The 16704-nt window shown below is 42.9% G+C and overlaps 1 protein-coding gene across 1 annotated transcript in view; it reads right to left on the bottom strand.

Annotated features, from left to right (window-relative positions):
• Nucleotides 1-16704, bottom strand: part of NEURL1 (neuralized E3 ubiquitin protein ligase 1) — a 138898-nt gene that overhangs the window by 42009 nt on the left and 80185 nt on the right. The window contains exons 2-3 of the mRNA XM_058810793.1: nt 16113-16354; nt 11412-11733 (exon numbers count right to left, since the gene is read on the bottom strand). Coding sequence (XP_058666776.1) covers nt 11412-11733; nt 16113-16354 — 564 coding nt within the window. The remainder of the gene's footprint in view (nt 1-11411; nt 11734-16112; nt 16355-16704) is intronic.

Raw genomic sequence — 16704 nt, 5'->3', positions numbered from 1 at the left:
ATTAATTCTCATCATATAACTGGAAAAGATTTAACATCACAGAAGCATTTTTAGAATGACAGGAGGATATGGAGGCTGTGGTAAAGAAGAAAACATGATTATTGTTCTGTATAGACTGACAGTGAGGAAAGATAAAAAAAGAACTAAATACACCATAAAATAATAGTTTGGTCAAAGAGCTGCCAACAGGAACATCCTGAGGAGGGGACAGCAGTTGCAAACATCTGGCACTGCTGGCTGCAAAAATGTCCCAGACAACACTTATGACAGAGTAACCATCAGTGACACATCTCCAGGAGAGATGGCAGAGTTGTCTTTAAGACTACCCAGAACAGCCTGAGAATCTCCTTGCAGTCACTGCTGATTTTCACCCTTCAGCTGAAGATAAAAGCTGCCTGGCCTTGTCCAGTGGCCACCATTCACCCCATGTCTGTCTCAGAGAGGGGTTAGGATTATTTTTTTTCTCACTTTTGTGGTTGTCAACAAAACTCCTAAATAAATTAGATGTCAGCTGATCTCACTCTGAATGTAACTAAATCAGATCAGGATATTTCAGTTCTAAATGCTTGCCCATAGCAACTATTCAGGTAAGCATAGCTAGTTCTTTCTAAAGTCACATTTGCTATTAATTTGAATTAATTTTCTAGGTTGCCCATTGTAACTAAACCCTCTGCTGGAAAAATAACTGCACTCAGTATATATTTTAGAGATGGTTGCTTGGGGTTTTTTCTCAGCCAAGCAAGCTAGAGATGCTGCTAATTGCAAGATTAGATTCTAAAGTCCAACTTAATAGACAGGAGTTCATCTGGCAACAAATTCCACAGACACAGATGGAAGAGTGTGAAATCCTCACTGCAAAGCACAAAAGGAATATCTCTCATCTCTTTTCCTACAAACTGCTCATCTTCATCCAAATAAACACTTTGATACTTCTTTTTGTCAATATTTGTTATTTAGCAAAAAGACTTCTACAATAAATTAATTATATGATGAAAGAACCATTGCATGAAGAGGAATAGGTGTTTTCAAGAGCAGAACTAAGAGCCATCAATCTAATTCAGGATGCAAGAAACAAATCTGACTCAGATTCTTTGTCCATGCTGTTTTCTTCTGTATCTTCATGATCCCTATGATAGAGATGTCAGTAGTATGTGCTTGACCTGATAAAAGCTCACTTATCTTCAGGGAACATGCCAGACATTCATGGTGACCCATGCAAAGTGATTCAAACACACCTAACACCCTGTGCTGTCCAGATAAAGGGGGGAAAAAAGGCAAAAAAAGGCCTATGGCTCATAAATTGCCATCACAAAGACAAAATGAGCCACTGGTGTCAGTGAAGAAACCGGGCAAGCAAAGGATGGTATCTTGGTCACTGGGCTGTCCTTGCCTTCCCCATCAATATAACCTGATCCCTCTTTGCCAAACCTGCCTTTCCACTGCTTTCAGACAGCAGCTCACCCTGTTTCCACATTTGCATTTTCCTTCTTCCCTACCCTGGGCATCTGGACCCATTCTTAATCCTTCCTGCACAGAAACCAGACACATTTTCCAAGAAAGTCAAGCACTGCCTGGAGGCAACATTTTTACTTCCCCTCCAACTTCAACAGTGCATTCAGCCTCTCCTACTCATGTTCTCCTCTTCCTCCTCCTCCTCCTCCTAAAAGAGTCTTTGCTGCCCAGAAAAACCATTAAGCACAGAGGCTAATCCCTGCATAACCATTGATTACTGATTAACCACAGACCACCTTGCTAGGTTTTGACCTAGCAAGCCCTGCAGAGAATCCAGTAACAAGCAGATGGCAAAGAAAAGGATCCAGCAAAGCATTTAAGCACATGGCTATCTTTAGGAATGTGAATTAACATACTTATTCAGGCATACATCTGATTTCTGGCACACCATATAACTACATATACATGGAGATGGGTAGGGAATTTATCATCCTGTTGAATTTGGGCCCTGCAGCCTATGCAGTCTTCTTTTCTGAGCACCTGAGAATGGGTTCCAATTGCTCAGCTGGAATACCTTTAAAAATATAGTATTCTACTTCCCACTGAATTTTCCCTCCACCAGCTCTCATCCCTTAGCCTGCCAACACAGAGCAGCCTCTACCTCACTATCAGATTGTTACTTTGACTTTTCATATCTTGTCTGCTTTTTGTGCAGCACTGATCTTCTACATATCATACCCAAAACTGAAGCACTAGAAAATATCATTAAAATAGTCATAATAGTGATTATGGCTCAAAACCAAACTATTTATGTATTTCTCTTGAGTGTGCAATTAGGCTGAGTTGAAATTGTGCATCCCTGCAGCTCCACAATGAAATTCTCATTAGTTCAGTTTTCTTTCCTGCTATCTCTAGCTTTGATCTCCATCATGAGGCCAATTTCCATCCACCTGGCCAGGGGGTGTTATAGGCAAGATTCTAAGACTCTACCATGTCAGGAATGAAGGAATAAAAATGCATTTTGACAAATGCAGGCAGTGTCAAGGCCCACCTCTGATATGAGCATACACATTCCAGTGTATGGAAACACTGAATCTGTTCTATCTGGAATAGAAATGGCTACAAACAGGGGCAGAACCCAAAAGGCCCAGTGTTTTTGTCAAAAAGATCTTTCACACAAGCCATGCTGGGATAACAGCAGGTTGCTGATGTCTGGGAAGGGCTCAGGAGAGTGATGGCTGCTGCCCACAAACACCAGAGAGAGCAACGAAAATCAACCAGGGAAACACCACTGCAGAATGAGGAGGAAACGCAAATACCTTCAGAACATATTGAACAAATTGCCACCAGTCTCCTGGTTCAAGTGAACACCTTTGGGGCTCAGAGGCACTGGGGTCCTCCAGCCTTGGCCAGACAAAGAGGGAGCACTGCGCATTAAAGATTTTAGAAGCTTCAGATCTTTCCTTGCAAGTGGTGCACTATTTATTGGCACAGCACCAGCATAGGAATAGGATTATTGGATTTGAAAGGCTTTTTCCCTGGAGTGGTCTTTATCCTCTTAAAAAGATAGAGCAATTAAACTTTTTTTTTTTCCCTGAAGAGAATTAATCGTCTGTGAACAGTCACACTGGTAGCCAGATGCATCACAAGAGATTTTCATCTTCTTAAACACATAGGCAGTGGCTAGCAATCTGTTTTATCAATCTTTTATCCTTAGCCACCAACCAAAAATTTACCAATTCCTAATAATTTTAATTTCTAAATCCAATATGAGCAGATGGAATGGAATTTTTAAAAATCTATTTTGTAAAGGCCTTTAACATCAAAATAATGCAAATGTCTGAGAATCAAAACTTGTGACTGGACATTCTGTCGTAGCTAATAGACATGGAATGCTTTGTATAAATTTCACAAAGTTCTGCCAACACTACCCTGTTATAATTTCCAAGAAAACAGGAACCGACACTTACCTAGTGCATGTCAGTACAAGGTATGGTATTTTCACCAAAAGCCACAACAGAGGGGAAACATCTAAAAATTATTGTCGGAAGAACATATTTATGAACAAGCAATTAAGAGAGCAACATAGAAGAATGAAAGATCAAGATTTATCTAAATGTCTGAGTAGGAGAGAGGAGTTCAGGCTCTCACTGAGCACAGCACCTTGCAGGCTCAGCTGCATCTCAAGCAGAGCTGATGTAACATCTGCATCAAAACTGGGAGTAGACTCAACACAAGTAGAAAACCTTCAGAAAAGAAGTAATAGCTCAGCAGGACTAAACATGATCTAGTGAATGGTATCCCTGCCCCTGCCAGTGGGATTGGAATTAGGTGATCTTTCAGATCCTTTCAAACCCAAACCATTCCATGATTCTGTGAAGGAGAAATTCTGGCCTGAATCAGCACAGCTTCAAAAATCGGCATTGTCAAAATGTTTTGTTTTCTTCTGTGGATAAGCCAGTTTTGGAGGAACTTCTTCTGCTCGGTGTTTGGTCAAAACAAAGGGATGAGTAAGCAAAAACCCAGGGCTAGACTCTGCTCACAGTGCAAACCCAGAGTGACTCCACAGGTAGCCACAAGTTTAGGCTGGCAAAACTGAGAGCAAAGTTGGGCTATAGGTATGGACTGAGCTCCATAACAGTTCTGCTTATGCAGCTTGGGGGGGAAAAAAAAAGAAGAAAAAAAGAAGGAGACTGGACTACAGAGCAACCTAATTTTTAGCTCTATTGCTGATATGGAAGGAAAACCCAATTTTATTTTATTAAAGGTGTCAAACTTTTTTAATAACCCAGACACCTACAGGGATAACAATTCACATCCTCTGTATGGTAAATTGCACATTCAGCAGCTGTGAGGCCAATTAGACATTGAAATGACAAAGTGCTATCTCAGGCCAGCAGAGGCATACTGCACAGAGACAGTGGTTAGTTTTATCATACTAGCAGTGTTTAGCTATCATCTGTCACACAGGCTTAGGGGAAAGGGCCTCCACAGCTGGAACAGCTGCAATAGCTGGAATTGCAAGATTAGCACAATTAGTTGTTATACTTTTACCAGACCACTCCATTCACATCCAAAACTTAGCCCCAACTCCAAATGCACTCTTTTTGTCAAGCTATAGCTTTATGAATGAAGAGGAATTAGCCTTCAGCTTTACAGGCCAAGGTTTGAACAGTTTAAACCATTTGGCTGAATTGAGAAAGGTATTAAAAAAGCTGCAAAGATTAATTTCCTTTCCCAGCATATTCTCTCTCCCTTTTTTTTAAAGACAGCTCTGATTTACAGATTTCAAAAAAGGAACTATATTAGACAAACTAAGTAAAATGCAATTATATGTGGCATTAAGTATCAGTTAATAGAGTGCATTAAAAAAGAGCAGCATAGATATCCTAATGGTTTAAATCAGAAACGTATGAAATTTTGCTAACATATGGAATTCTTTGAAACTCCTCTCAAAAGAATACACTGCTCCATTAGTGGAGGATTATTATTCTCTAAGGCCCTGTCCATGCTAGAAATGTCTATAACTAATTATAGGTGTGTAATAAATTCAGTATACATACAACTATTCAAGTATCTTTAGCAGAAGTAAAAGAAAGTCAAAAGCTTTTTAATTGGAACCACTGTTTCCAGACTCTACTTTCCATGCTTCCAACATAGCAAAGGCAAGATGAACTTCTTACTGTAAACCAGCAACATTTACCTCCTTAAAGCAACAGCCAAATCAATCACCACAACAGATATTTAATGTGAAGACTCCACTTTTTTTTTAACATAGGGGCCTATCTTGTAGTCTGAACTACAACATACCCATAACATAAACACCACTTACAACTGTCAGAGTTTTCATATTTCCTTGGGTTTTTTATGGGTAAAGTGGCCCTTCTTGACTGTGTTAGGAACAGTATTTCAGATCACCAGAACTAAAGAAACTTTATAGCACAGAATGTACTTTTCCACTGCTCGTTTTATCCTGCAGCAGCCTCCATTTTTCTCAGTCTGGAAAATAAAAGCCAGACTAATCCCTTTTAAATTTATTCCTACCCAGGAGCCCTTGCAGGCTCTCCTGACGCTGAGGTGGACACTTTGTTGATACAAAGCGCCTTATAGCACATCATGTGTCAGATTTTGTCCTTTCTGTGCACCTGTGGCAATGCCAAGAGCTCCTGCTGAGGCAAAGGTGCTTCAGGTGACAGCAGCAGTGCTGAGCACTGCAGCTATCCGACTGCAGTGCTGAGGAAACACCAGCAACCTGCAGAGCCTCTGTGGGACTTTGAAATCCAACACCTCATCCAGACCCGGTGGAGCCTGAAACGCTGACCCCTCAGGGACCTTATTCCACTTGGCATCAGCCTGTTCTGACTTCCTTGGTGTTTGCCACTTGCTGCTCATCCCAAACGCCCCGTGCTGACCGCGAGGGCAGGCGGACGCTGCCTTCCCCAGCTCATGGGCACAACTCTCCACTGCTGGCAGACAAACACACAGAGAACAAAAATCCCCACTGCATTCACACGGCCAAGAGGAGATCTGGCTTGCTTGAAAGTGCTGTGTCCAGCAGGCTCATCACCACAACCTGGACAGACAGAGCTGGAGGACAGACAGACCCTCAAGCACAAGGGGCTGCCTGGGTCTGTGGGCTACTTTGGGTGCCTGCTGCATCTGGAAAACACTTCCCTCCAGAGGTGCTAGGGCAAAACAGGGATTGATTAAAATGGCAAGAGATAAGTTATTTATTAAACTGTTTTCACATTTTCAGCTGTGTTAGAGAGCTTCCTGCAGCTGCCATAGAGACAACAGCTACAGACAATAAAACTTTATGAGCAATTTAAATTCTCTCTCCCCTTAGGAGATGGGGAAAAACAAAGACAACTGACTGCTTGCAGGTCTTGTGTCTCTTGCCTTCATTAAGTGGGACTCTGTTTAAGCACTTATTATGCTTTTCCATCAGATAGTCACAGACTTCCACAAAAAGGATTAATTGTTTATAGCTTCCACTTTCAACAATACCCTATAAAAATACACTGCAGTCATATCTGATTATCCAATTTTGTTTAGTGCAAAGCACTCCTGGCACATCAGTCTGCTTATTTGCACGTTGTCAGAATAGCAACAAAATGGATTCCCGTGGGCAATGGAAAATAAGCTTTGCACTTGGAAAATAAAACAGTAATAACCACACAGTAAAACTGCAGATGCATGCAATAAGTTAGATTTATCAACAGTCTTATACCATTAACACCTGAAATTTGCCCATAAATCTACCTCATTTGAGGCTTATTTAATGTTTCTTCTAGAGGTGGCCAGGAGCTAGAGATTCGAACTACGTAAGAAGTGACAGGCATGAAGAAATAAAAACATTTCTTTCTTTCCCTAAAAAATGTGTAACTTCCCTGTCAAAGAGACACCAGCTTGAGGCATGAGATGGGTACATTTCCATCCAGGATCAGTTCACATTTTGACTTAATACTTTGCAAACATCAAACAATAAGAAGGTAGGAAGAGGATCTGGTGAAATGAGATTTCTCAAATATCTAATACAATATACAGAATTTCCATTTTCCATTTAATTCTCCCAGGATCTGTACATATATTTATGACTGAAATATATATTTATACTATATATGTTTCTACTTCAGGCAAATCTAATATGCACATTCAATACACATGCATTTAAAATTTTCCAATATTGCACAGTCTTACTAGTTTTTCACATATTTTATATTTACAAGATGTGGTGAGACTTAGCTTTTAACAGGTGCCTCTCAGTGTGCCAATCTAAATAAAATTATCCTTGATTTTCAAAGCCTGTGCTGGTAAAAGACCGAGAATACTCTTGAAATACTGCATGAATGAAAATAGTGATGGATGGGAGAAGAGTGTGAACAGAGTAATAAACAGTGAAGGGGTGTGATTGCTGATCATAGTAGCAAAGAATGGGACCAAGGAAAATTAGCAGACTGTACCTAACATTTTCTCACTGGAAAAACAGGATGAGAAGTGAAGTATGCTGGAATCATAACTGTTTTGCAGCCCTATTTTTCTGTACTTGTAGAGTACCTGCATTGTGCTTTGAAAGAAAAGACAGTAGGTGGTAGGACTAGATGATCTTCATAGGGCCTTTCCCATCTTAACCACTCTGCAGTGTTGTGCTGCAATGTCACTGCCCAAAAAACAGGGTGATTTTCAAAAAGGAAAAAAAATGTTGTGATTTTCAAAAAGGCACCATATAGAAGAGGCAAACCTCTTCTATAATCCCCCACCAAAGGTAAAGGAAAATGCTGAGAACACTCATGCTGTGCTGCACACGTGACTGAGGGAAGTTGCCAACCTTGCTGTCCTGCAGTGAATCCATGGAAAGTGCACATGCCAGGCTCAAGCCCAGTGCTTGAAAGAAACAGGTTAGTATGAAACATCACCACTTGGTTCCCATGAGCTGCCATCCTTCCTCCACAGCTCTGAAGACTCCAGAATTTAAACAGCTGGGCCTTTCCTTTCCTTTTTTTTTTGATGCTTTATTATAGCAGCAGACAGCAGATTGCTTATATTCCATTTTTCTCGGACTCTTTTTAAAAGTGTGAATGAGCATGTGTGTATCTTGAAGTGATACCATAAGGACAAACCACATTTTTAGTAAATATTACTTTAAATTACCCTGGAATGTAAAAGTGCACTTGTGCAAAACTAGCTGCCCAAAAAGGAAAGCAGAGCTGTAAACCACCCTGCCTGCAAGTTGAGCATGTCAGCAGGAGAGTCACTGTATAAGGGCATGTTTACAGGTCATGTAAGCCTGCACCTACACTGAAACTCATGCCCTAAAACACAGCACATGCATGCACTCCATTGCCACAGACTCCTCTATGAGGGCCCTTACATTGTAGCAGAAAACCAGCTGAGACCCTGTGGTCAGAGGGTCAGAGGACACCAGATTCCAGGGTGAATTTAAGCCTTTTCATCTCTAGAATGTAGAGAGAGAGTAAGGGTAGAGGAGAGCAAGGAGCAGCCTCTCACCTGTGACTGTCACCACTGAAGCCAACTCAAGGTGGATTTAAACCAGTCCCTGCTTTTGAATCACTCCAGCAGTGACAGCAAACCATGGTCCCAGCTCAGCTCCAGCTCCCCTTGGCTGCAGAGCAGTGGACTGTGCAAATCTTTTCACCTGGCTCATTTCAAAATCCAGCTGGCAAAGAAGCTGCTTAAAGGGCTGTGCCTTTGAACATACAGCAAGGGCAGTCAGACCCAGGAACATCTGTGACAGCCACATGCACCTGTGCAGTGACAGCAGTACTGACATGTGGGTAACTGTCACTAAGGCTGATGCTGTCACTAAAGCCATAAGCAGAGGAAAATGAAAAATTGAGGTACAAACCAGCTGGTTTTCAGTGATGCCAGAATGTTGTGCAATGCCTGCGATGCGGCTAGAGAGGCAGGACTGAGCTGGGTAACATGGATGATGGCAGGTGACACCTTTTGCTCTGGCAAGTCACTTAACTCTCACAGGCTTTGGGCCTCCCTTCATTCAATCTGTCTTTATTAGATCTGTAAGACAGGAACAGAGTCACTAGCCTTAGTCATTACCCCATTTTACTGAGTCCCTTATTTGGGCTGGAAGTGATTTGCCAGTGTAATGCAGAAAAGCAAATCAAAATGTGCAGTTTTGGATGCTGTCACTTCTGGGAACACAAATGCACACTGTCCATTTCCCTGCAGAGCTGGGATCTTGCAGTGACACAAGAATTACTGCTGCAGGTCTTTCCTTTGTTAAGTCTCACTTTGGAAGTGAAGTTACATTACTGGGAGTGAGAAGGGAGTAATTCTGCAATAAACAGAAAGACACCAGAAATGGTAAAGTTTTTGGTGAGATCCTTATGCATAAAAGCAAATGGAGACTGTGCAGAGGTTCAGTTTGACCCTGTAACCCTACAAGCATTGAGAAAATAGTGAAATAGAAATATGTTTGGGGTTAGGGGGTAATAAATCACTGAGCTGGAATCTGAAATGCTAGGCTCTTCTGTTCAACATACTGCTCCAGCATCCCCAGCCTCCATCAGATGCCCTGCATGCCATACCAGGCTGAATTCGACCATATGTTTGTAGCTAAGCTATGAAATTCATTTGTCAAGTCCTGGGAGTTTTTGGCAAGTTGTCCTGTGCTATATGTGTGGTCTGCTACACTCCAGCAGGCATGCAGAGCATAGTAACGGGAATGTCTATAGGATCCAGGGGCAACACAGCTGATGATTTCCCTTCTCTGACTTTTAGTGCTGTTTAATAATGAATGGAGATGGAGAGGACTCGGGTGGAAGCTGTTTCAGCACAGTTTCAGGCTCAAAGCCTGCTGAAGGCTGCTGGAACAAGCTATAAATACATATCTGAGCTCCACGCCAACTGTGTAAACTCAGAAGCTGCTTGCTTCATTCAGGGACTTCACCAAAGAGTCAGGAGCCTCTTGGACTAGAGGTAAGCCAGTGGCTGGCAGAAGTCACATTTTCCTTGTGAAAGGGGATGTGGAAGATGCTGGGACAATGCAGGGGCAGATGATGGATAGGAAATGGATTTTCGGGCGTTTTGAAAGGAAACACATAATCCAGAGTTATGGACCCTCATTAATCAGGCAGAGTGGTTCTGAGGAGCCAAATCTCACAAGTACAGCCCTAGGACTTGGAGTCATTTGTAAGCTCTTCCTAACTGAACCCTTGGCATGACATTTGCCCAAATTCTCCATCCCAATTCAAATATCACCACCTTGGCCTATGAACAGTTGACTAGTGGCTCTGATTCAAGCTGATTCACAACAAAAGATAAATCTTTCTGCACCTAAAAAAAGAAAAAGCAGCTGAGAAATTCTTCAATTCCTCTGCCTTGTGCAATCTCAGGCCAGGAGTTTTTTGCAATAAGATCAGTCTCATTTCTTCATCTCCTGAACATCCCTCTTCCTTGCTGTGTTGATTGCTATGGGTAGTCCTGCCACCATATTTTTTAATAGAGCACAGAATGCAGGAAGGAGGTAGAACTGTCATAAGGAAGTTTAATTGATGTTTTTGATATACAGCATGAAGCTGTATATGGCAGAAAAAAGCTAGGATCTCTCTCAGCCTCAGATCATCTCATCTTCAGAAGGAACTTCAGCTCCTGAAGGTACCATCTAACCTTTTCCATGGTAAAAAGACCCATGAAACCACTGTTACATGGAGAAGTGCTGCAATTTGCCTCCCAGTGACAATGCAAAGCCACCTCTAAGGGTGTGTGCTGACACTCCTGGTCCCCCAGCAACCTTGCTGCCCTTCAGTCCTCAGAGATCCTTTTCAGCTCTTTAAGATGCATAAACTCAAATAGCCCAAACCTTGACAGCCTGCACATCTGGGACTGAGTCCTCATGAATACCAAGCTATCTTCATGGCAAAAGACACAGACACTCAGCACTCCTCACCCTCCAACCCCTGCTGTATATGCAACCTTCAGGCTCCAGAGGACAAATCAAACTCCTCTGTGAAAACATCCTGGAAAAACCAGCCACAGACTCAGGTAATTTGAAAGATAGTCATGTTTCAAATCTGTCCAATAAACCTGACAGAAAATCGTAACAGTGCCATCCAGGAAGGATTTAACCACAGTGCATAAAATGCACTTCCCCACTCTGGCACAGGGAAAGCACAAGATGATATAAAAATACAGTATTATGAGGTATATGACACACTCCAGGCTATTCTCTGATAGAGCTACACATCTGAGCAGAAATCCACTTACTTAGAGATGGCTTCTAGTGTATGTTGTAGGAGCTGTTTCCCACCTCCCACTGAGGTTATATTTACCTGCTAAGTTTCAAATTGATCCCAAGACACTCTGGGGAGGAAGGACAGCTGTTTCCCTGTACTTGTCCCATCACAGAGAGGGGACAGGCAGTGTCATCCTCTGTTAGGGATGCCTTAGCATCACCCCTGAGCTTGTTCCCAGGCACTCACCTAAGAGCTGCACGCCCCGGGTGAGCCCGTAGACATCGATCAAGGCCCAGAGGGGCTCTGCCGTCCTCACGCCGCTGAAGAAGAGCATGGCAGGGGAGTCGTTCACCCTGTAGAACACCCGTCCCTTCTTGTCCACCCAGAAGGCAATGATGTTCCCCTCGTTTGCGAACTCCTCGGGCAGAGCCTTGGCCCAAAAGCCGCTCTGGGAAACCAGGTCAGGGCAGGCGTACTTCGGCAGGGTGTCGGGGTTGATCCTCGATGGGTCCTTGGAAGTGAAGCCCAGCCGAAGGGCCCCGCTCCAGCAGCACTGCTTTTTGGTGATCTGCAAAGACAACACAGCAATGACAGGCTGGCCACTGAACACCAACTCACACACCACAGGATTTGTGCATCCAACACTGGTGGCCAGCGTGCAGATAGCCCCACCAGATTTAGGAAACATTTTACCCACCCAACACTGCTGTAGCTTTTTCGGCTGCACACAGCAATGCTGCTGCACACTTAGGATACGATGCCCATATTTAAAACCAAATAAATCAAATTAAATCTATGTGGATAGGTGAAATGTAATTACAGCTGCATGATGATTCATTTCTATTTCTAGGGTAATTCCTTTTGGTCTAAGAATAACCATCGCACAAAATGTGCCAAAAATGGGCACAAGACCTTTAATCCCAGCAGAGTTCTTCCCACATGGTGCTCAGATGATGGGGTCTCTCATCTCTCTGACCTGAAAGAAAAGCTCCAGAATCACAGTTATCTCCACAGGGTTTTCTGGGCTTCTCAGGCAAGTAAAAGACAGTCTTTCCTTTATTTAACTTGTCATATTGGATGACATATTGAAATCACAGCCTTACAGCAGAGAACTTGTGTGTGGGAAAGCATAATATAAAGTATTTGACTTCGTTAAGTACAAAATTTTGAAGCAACAATAGATGTTATCTTATGATTGGGAAAACCTACTTATTTCAGCTGTGAATAGTGTTTTGTGAAATATGTTGTGCATAACTACACCCCAACCTGCCAGTATGCAATTGCTCAGTGTGTCAGGGTCAGGAACATCTGCTGTGGTTTTTGGAATGGTTCATGTGTTATACCCATCCTTCTGCACCTGACAGACAGCAGGACAAGGGATCACAGATACCTCCAGAGTCATCAGCTTCTACTCACAAGAGCTGAGCCCTGGCCAGCAGGGGACCTGTGGGGAGCAGGCAGCAGGTCCTAAATACATGCAGCTCATTGAAACACTACTACCCAGTTATAAGGTCTCTTTTTTTTCCCATGGAAGCAAGGAGTCTTCCAGAGTTAGTATGGTCCTCAGGTGATGTCCTTGGTGAAGTTTTTCCTCTCATTTTATTACTTGAGTATGAACCTGTTAGGAATTGTTCCTCTCAAAGGGGTTCAGCCTGTCAGCTTGAGGACTGACATGAAAGATCTAAGGATGGTGTATCCAACTCTGATGTGGGGCCAGGACAGTTCCTGAATGCCAGCTGGCCCACAATCAGAGCATCTGTTCACACTCTGAACCTGCAGCAAACACAAGAGCACCTGAGATAGTCATCTTCCGTCAATGCCTTGGCAGCCTCAAGCAACTCCACTGCTGGCCACGGGGCAAGGGCAGAAACATGGAGAGGTACCACCTACCTACCAGGGGCCACAAAAAACTTGTTACCTTTCCATAATTTTATGCTCTGCCAAAGCACTAATGGCTCAGATGAATGGCAATGACAGAGACTGAACTGTCCAGGACTGCAGGACTTTGTTCTCAAAAGCTTGGCAGCAGCCGCACATGTCCCAGCCTGGAAGCACAGAATTTTCACCAAGGAATTCTACAAGATGTTTTCTTTGGACTTCTGAATTCCCTGCTAATCAAATTTGTAAATACTGTGTTCTTCTTTTACATATTTCTCCAAGGCAAATCTGAAGTACGTGCCCTTGGGGTCACAATAATCTTACAACAAAGACATTGTTCAAAGCCCAGAGATTTCTCTTTTATAATTAAAGTATCAGAGAAAATAACTCAGAGCTCAGAAAAAAGTAATCAATGGACAAGTTTTCAGTTAAGGGAGTGCTGCTCTTTATCCCTACTCAGTCCATCCAGGCACCTGAACTGTTTACATGAAACACTTGAGCACTGACCTCCCCCTCAGGAACCACGGGAAGCTTCTGTTTGTGGGGTGGACACTGGGATGACACTAAAAAGGACTGAAGCAGATTTGCTATTTTATATATCTCGCCATGGTGGGATGGCATCATGCATGTCCCCAGTAGAAGTGGGGTTAACAGGGTGTGCACATGACAAAACAGGGAAACATAACACACTCCAAGAAGAAGCCTGGGTTATTTTTTGCAGCAAATTTACTGCAAGCCCTAAAAGCTTTTGGGTCTAAGATAAATATGGCCTCATTGTCATTTGTACAATTCAGCCTCTTGCCAATACTTCACAGCAATCACGGGCAGCGTGAAGTAAATATTCATATGGTAATTGAGGCTGCACATGTTCCATGTATTAATCAGCACCTATAAACAGTTCTCAATACAGTCTGACCACAGGCAAACTAATATCCAAATTAAAATCAAGTATAAAGCCTGCCAAGAATTAGACACAGCTGGACAAAGGGCACACAGTTTTGCTAAAAAAGGCAACAGTTAATGATGGATCAAATTCTCTTTTCAGCAGCCACTGCTAGCAGAAAAGCTTGGGAGGTCCACTGGGTACCAGAAGGGGAGGAAAATACAGAATCAACATGCAAACTGCTAGACCATTCTGCTTTTACAAATTTTACAGGCTCCTGATCTTTATTGCCTTATGCTGTCTTTGAGAGCTACACTTCCTAGCAATGCCCCAAATTACATGGAAGAAAGCATTTACCTCGGAGGCTGCTTGACAGCCATATTCCCATATCTGCAAAATAATGTCAGTGTAAAACCTGAGATACAATAGCTAATAAACAGAATGAAATCTCCTTACTTCTTCCCTCAGTTTTCCAGAGGGAGTTTAGACTTTATAGGACCTGAATGAGTGGGCTCATGGTTAGTGTGTGGCTGGTAAGAAGGTCTAAGGTGCTGTTTTCCACAAGCACAAACAACAGCGAGGCAGTTGCAGGATGGATTTATCATACAACAGCAAGGATGTTTTCCCATTTCATCCCTCCCTAGAGCACAAGTTCTGCTAAAGCCTGTTGATTACTCCCATGAGACCTTCCCACTGGAGTCAGCAGGAGCTCTGCTCATAAATCTCCTGTGCAGATTTGCATGCATATCCTTCACATATGTTATGTAAGCTAAAATCCCCAAATACACACAGATAAACAAGTGTGAATTTCCAGAGATAGCTACCTTGTTTCAGAATGAGGAAGAAATAACCCAGAACCTTTGCCTAAACCACTAAATCCACTCAAATCTTTGATGGTGTCTTCAAAAGTGAAATGCTGCTTTCATCTTCTCCCAGATTATTTGTCACAGTTGCTTGTCCAAACTGCTGGCCAACATGGGAGAAATCTCATTAGGCAATGTGAGAGACTCCTGCTGGGCTTCCAGCCTGGATAGAAGCAGTAAGAGCTCCACAGGAAGCATAACAAACCTGTAGTGGGGATTTTCTATCTCTGGGCCTGAGCCTGAAATCACTGAAATCTCCAGATTTACAAAAAGAAGCATGTTCCTCATTCTTTGCTGGCTGTGAGGGAAGAGGCAGGGAAGGCTGAAATGCTGCTGCAGGACCCAGCATTCCAGGACCTCTAAAAATGGGCAACAGCAAGATCATTCAAACCATGTATCTATATGCTGACAAACCTTCTGGAAAACTCTTTCTGCACAAATGAAGGATTTGCAGTCAGATCACTCGTGTGCCACGAACAAAAGTGGCCAAAGATGACCTTTTTTGTGCCAATAAAGGCATGAGATTGGCTATGAACAGAGAAATGCAGTCCCATAAAATAGAGGGCACAAAGATTGGAAAGTATCTGTGGATGCTAATAACCTGAAAAGTGCTTCAGTTCCTAAGGACATGGAGGAGTTTCTTCATCAGAAAGCAGCTCCTGGTGTTCATGGAGGCACGTTGTCTTAGACAAGCTGGATTTCCCATGCCAGCTGCAGCATGGCCTGGTACCAGGGGTACAAACTCCATCCTCCAGGCCACCACAGACACAAAGGAAGTGAAATCAGCCTGTGCCAGTCAGAAAAATGTGATCCCTGCAATGTTCTCTCCGCTGATCTTAATGCTATCAGGTGACTGATTCAACAAAGCAATCAGCAGGCTGCCAGAAAGGTCCTTTTCTCAGACAGCAACAGTGATCACACTGACTGCTCCTTTCCTTCTTTCCTCCAAACTCTTTTGTTTTTCCTCCCATGCATGTGAGTAAGAACCTTCACTTCTGGGTCCTTTTTGACATCTTATCTCCTGGCTTTCCAAGTGATCTCAATTTAATCTGTTGTACTTGTCTAACATCAATGTAAGTATTTTTGGGAGGTGGATTTCCCTTTTGCTCTCAGTTTCTACAGTAGCCTGTACCTATGGCTCCAAGAACTACAGTGACAAAAGCAGAAGTACCAATGAAGACTGCAGACCTTTAAGTCCAAGATCTGACTACTGCACTTTTCAAGGAAGGGCTAAAGATCTGCTGCAAGCACCAAAGCCCCCTACACCCCAGCATTCAGTCCCAGCAGATCCCCTGGCCAAAAGGGAAGGTATAATCTACTCACCTTAAGCCTGACTTGTTCATAGATAACAATGGGCCTGTTGCTGAAGGTGATGGCATTGCAGAAGCTAGCCTGGCGCTTCACTGCCTTCTGTGTTGTGTCCATGATGATCTGGGATCCCTTTGTGTGAGGATGGAACAGCAGAGGGCTGATGGACAGAGTTCCACACTGTGGGATGGGGAGACAGTGCTTCTGCTTGTGGTGGCATCGGTGGGAGGAAGCTGAAAACGACCCACCAATGGAATCTGAAAGCAGAATGGGGAAAAAAAGGGCTTCAAATATACTGTCAGTAATATGGAAATTTTCAAGTAAAAAAAAAAAAAAAAAAAAAGCAGAGGTACTTAACATAGAAAGTATAGGTAAAACAAAACAAAGGTAGCCAAATCCTTAAACTGTAAACCAGCAAGGGATTTTAGAGGATCTTCTGCAGTAAAAAACTGCAAGGATACTGAAGACTCCTGTTTGGACAATCTGACAGTACAGAGCATGACATTGGGACTGCACCTCAGCACTGAAATCACAGGCCATCTTGAGGCCACAGATGAGAAGAGAACACAAGAATTGGTTCTAAAGCACTTGTAAAGTTGCTCTATCA

This window comes from Ammospiza caudacuta, chromosome 9, assembly GCF_027887145.1.
Source record: "Ammospiza caudacuta isolate bAmmCau1 chromosome 9, bAmmCau1.pri, whole genome shotgun sequence".
Taxonomy (NCBI): Eukaryota; Metazoa; Chordata; class Aves; order Passeriformes; family Passerellidae; genus Ammospiza; species Ammospiza caudacuta.
Note: the sequence above shows the minus strand (reverse complement) of the source record. Positions and strands in the feature narration are given on the sequence as shown.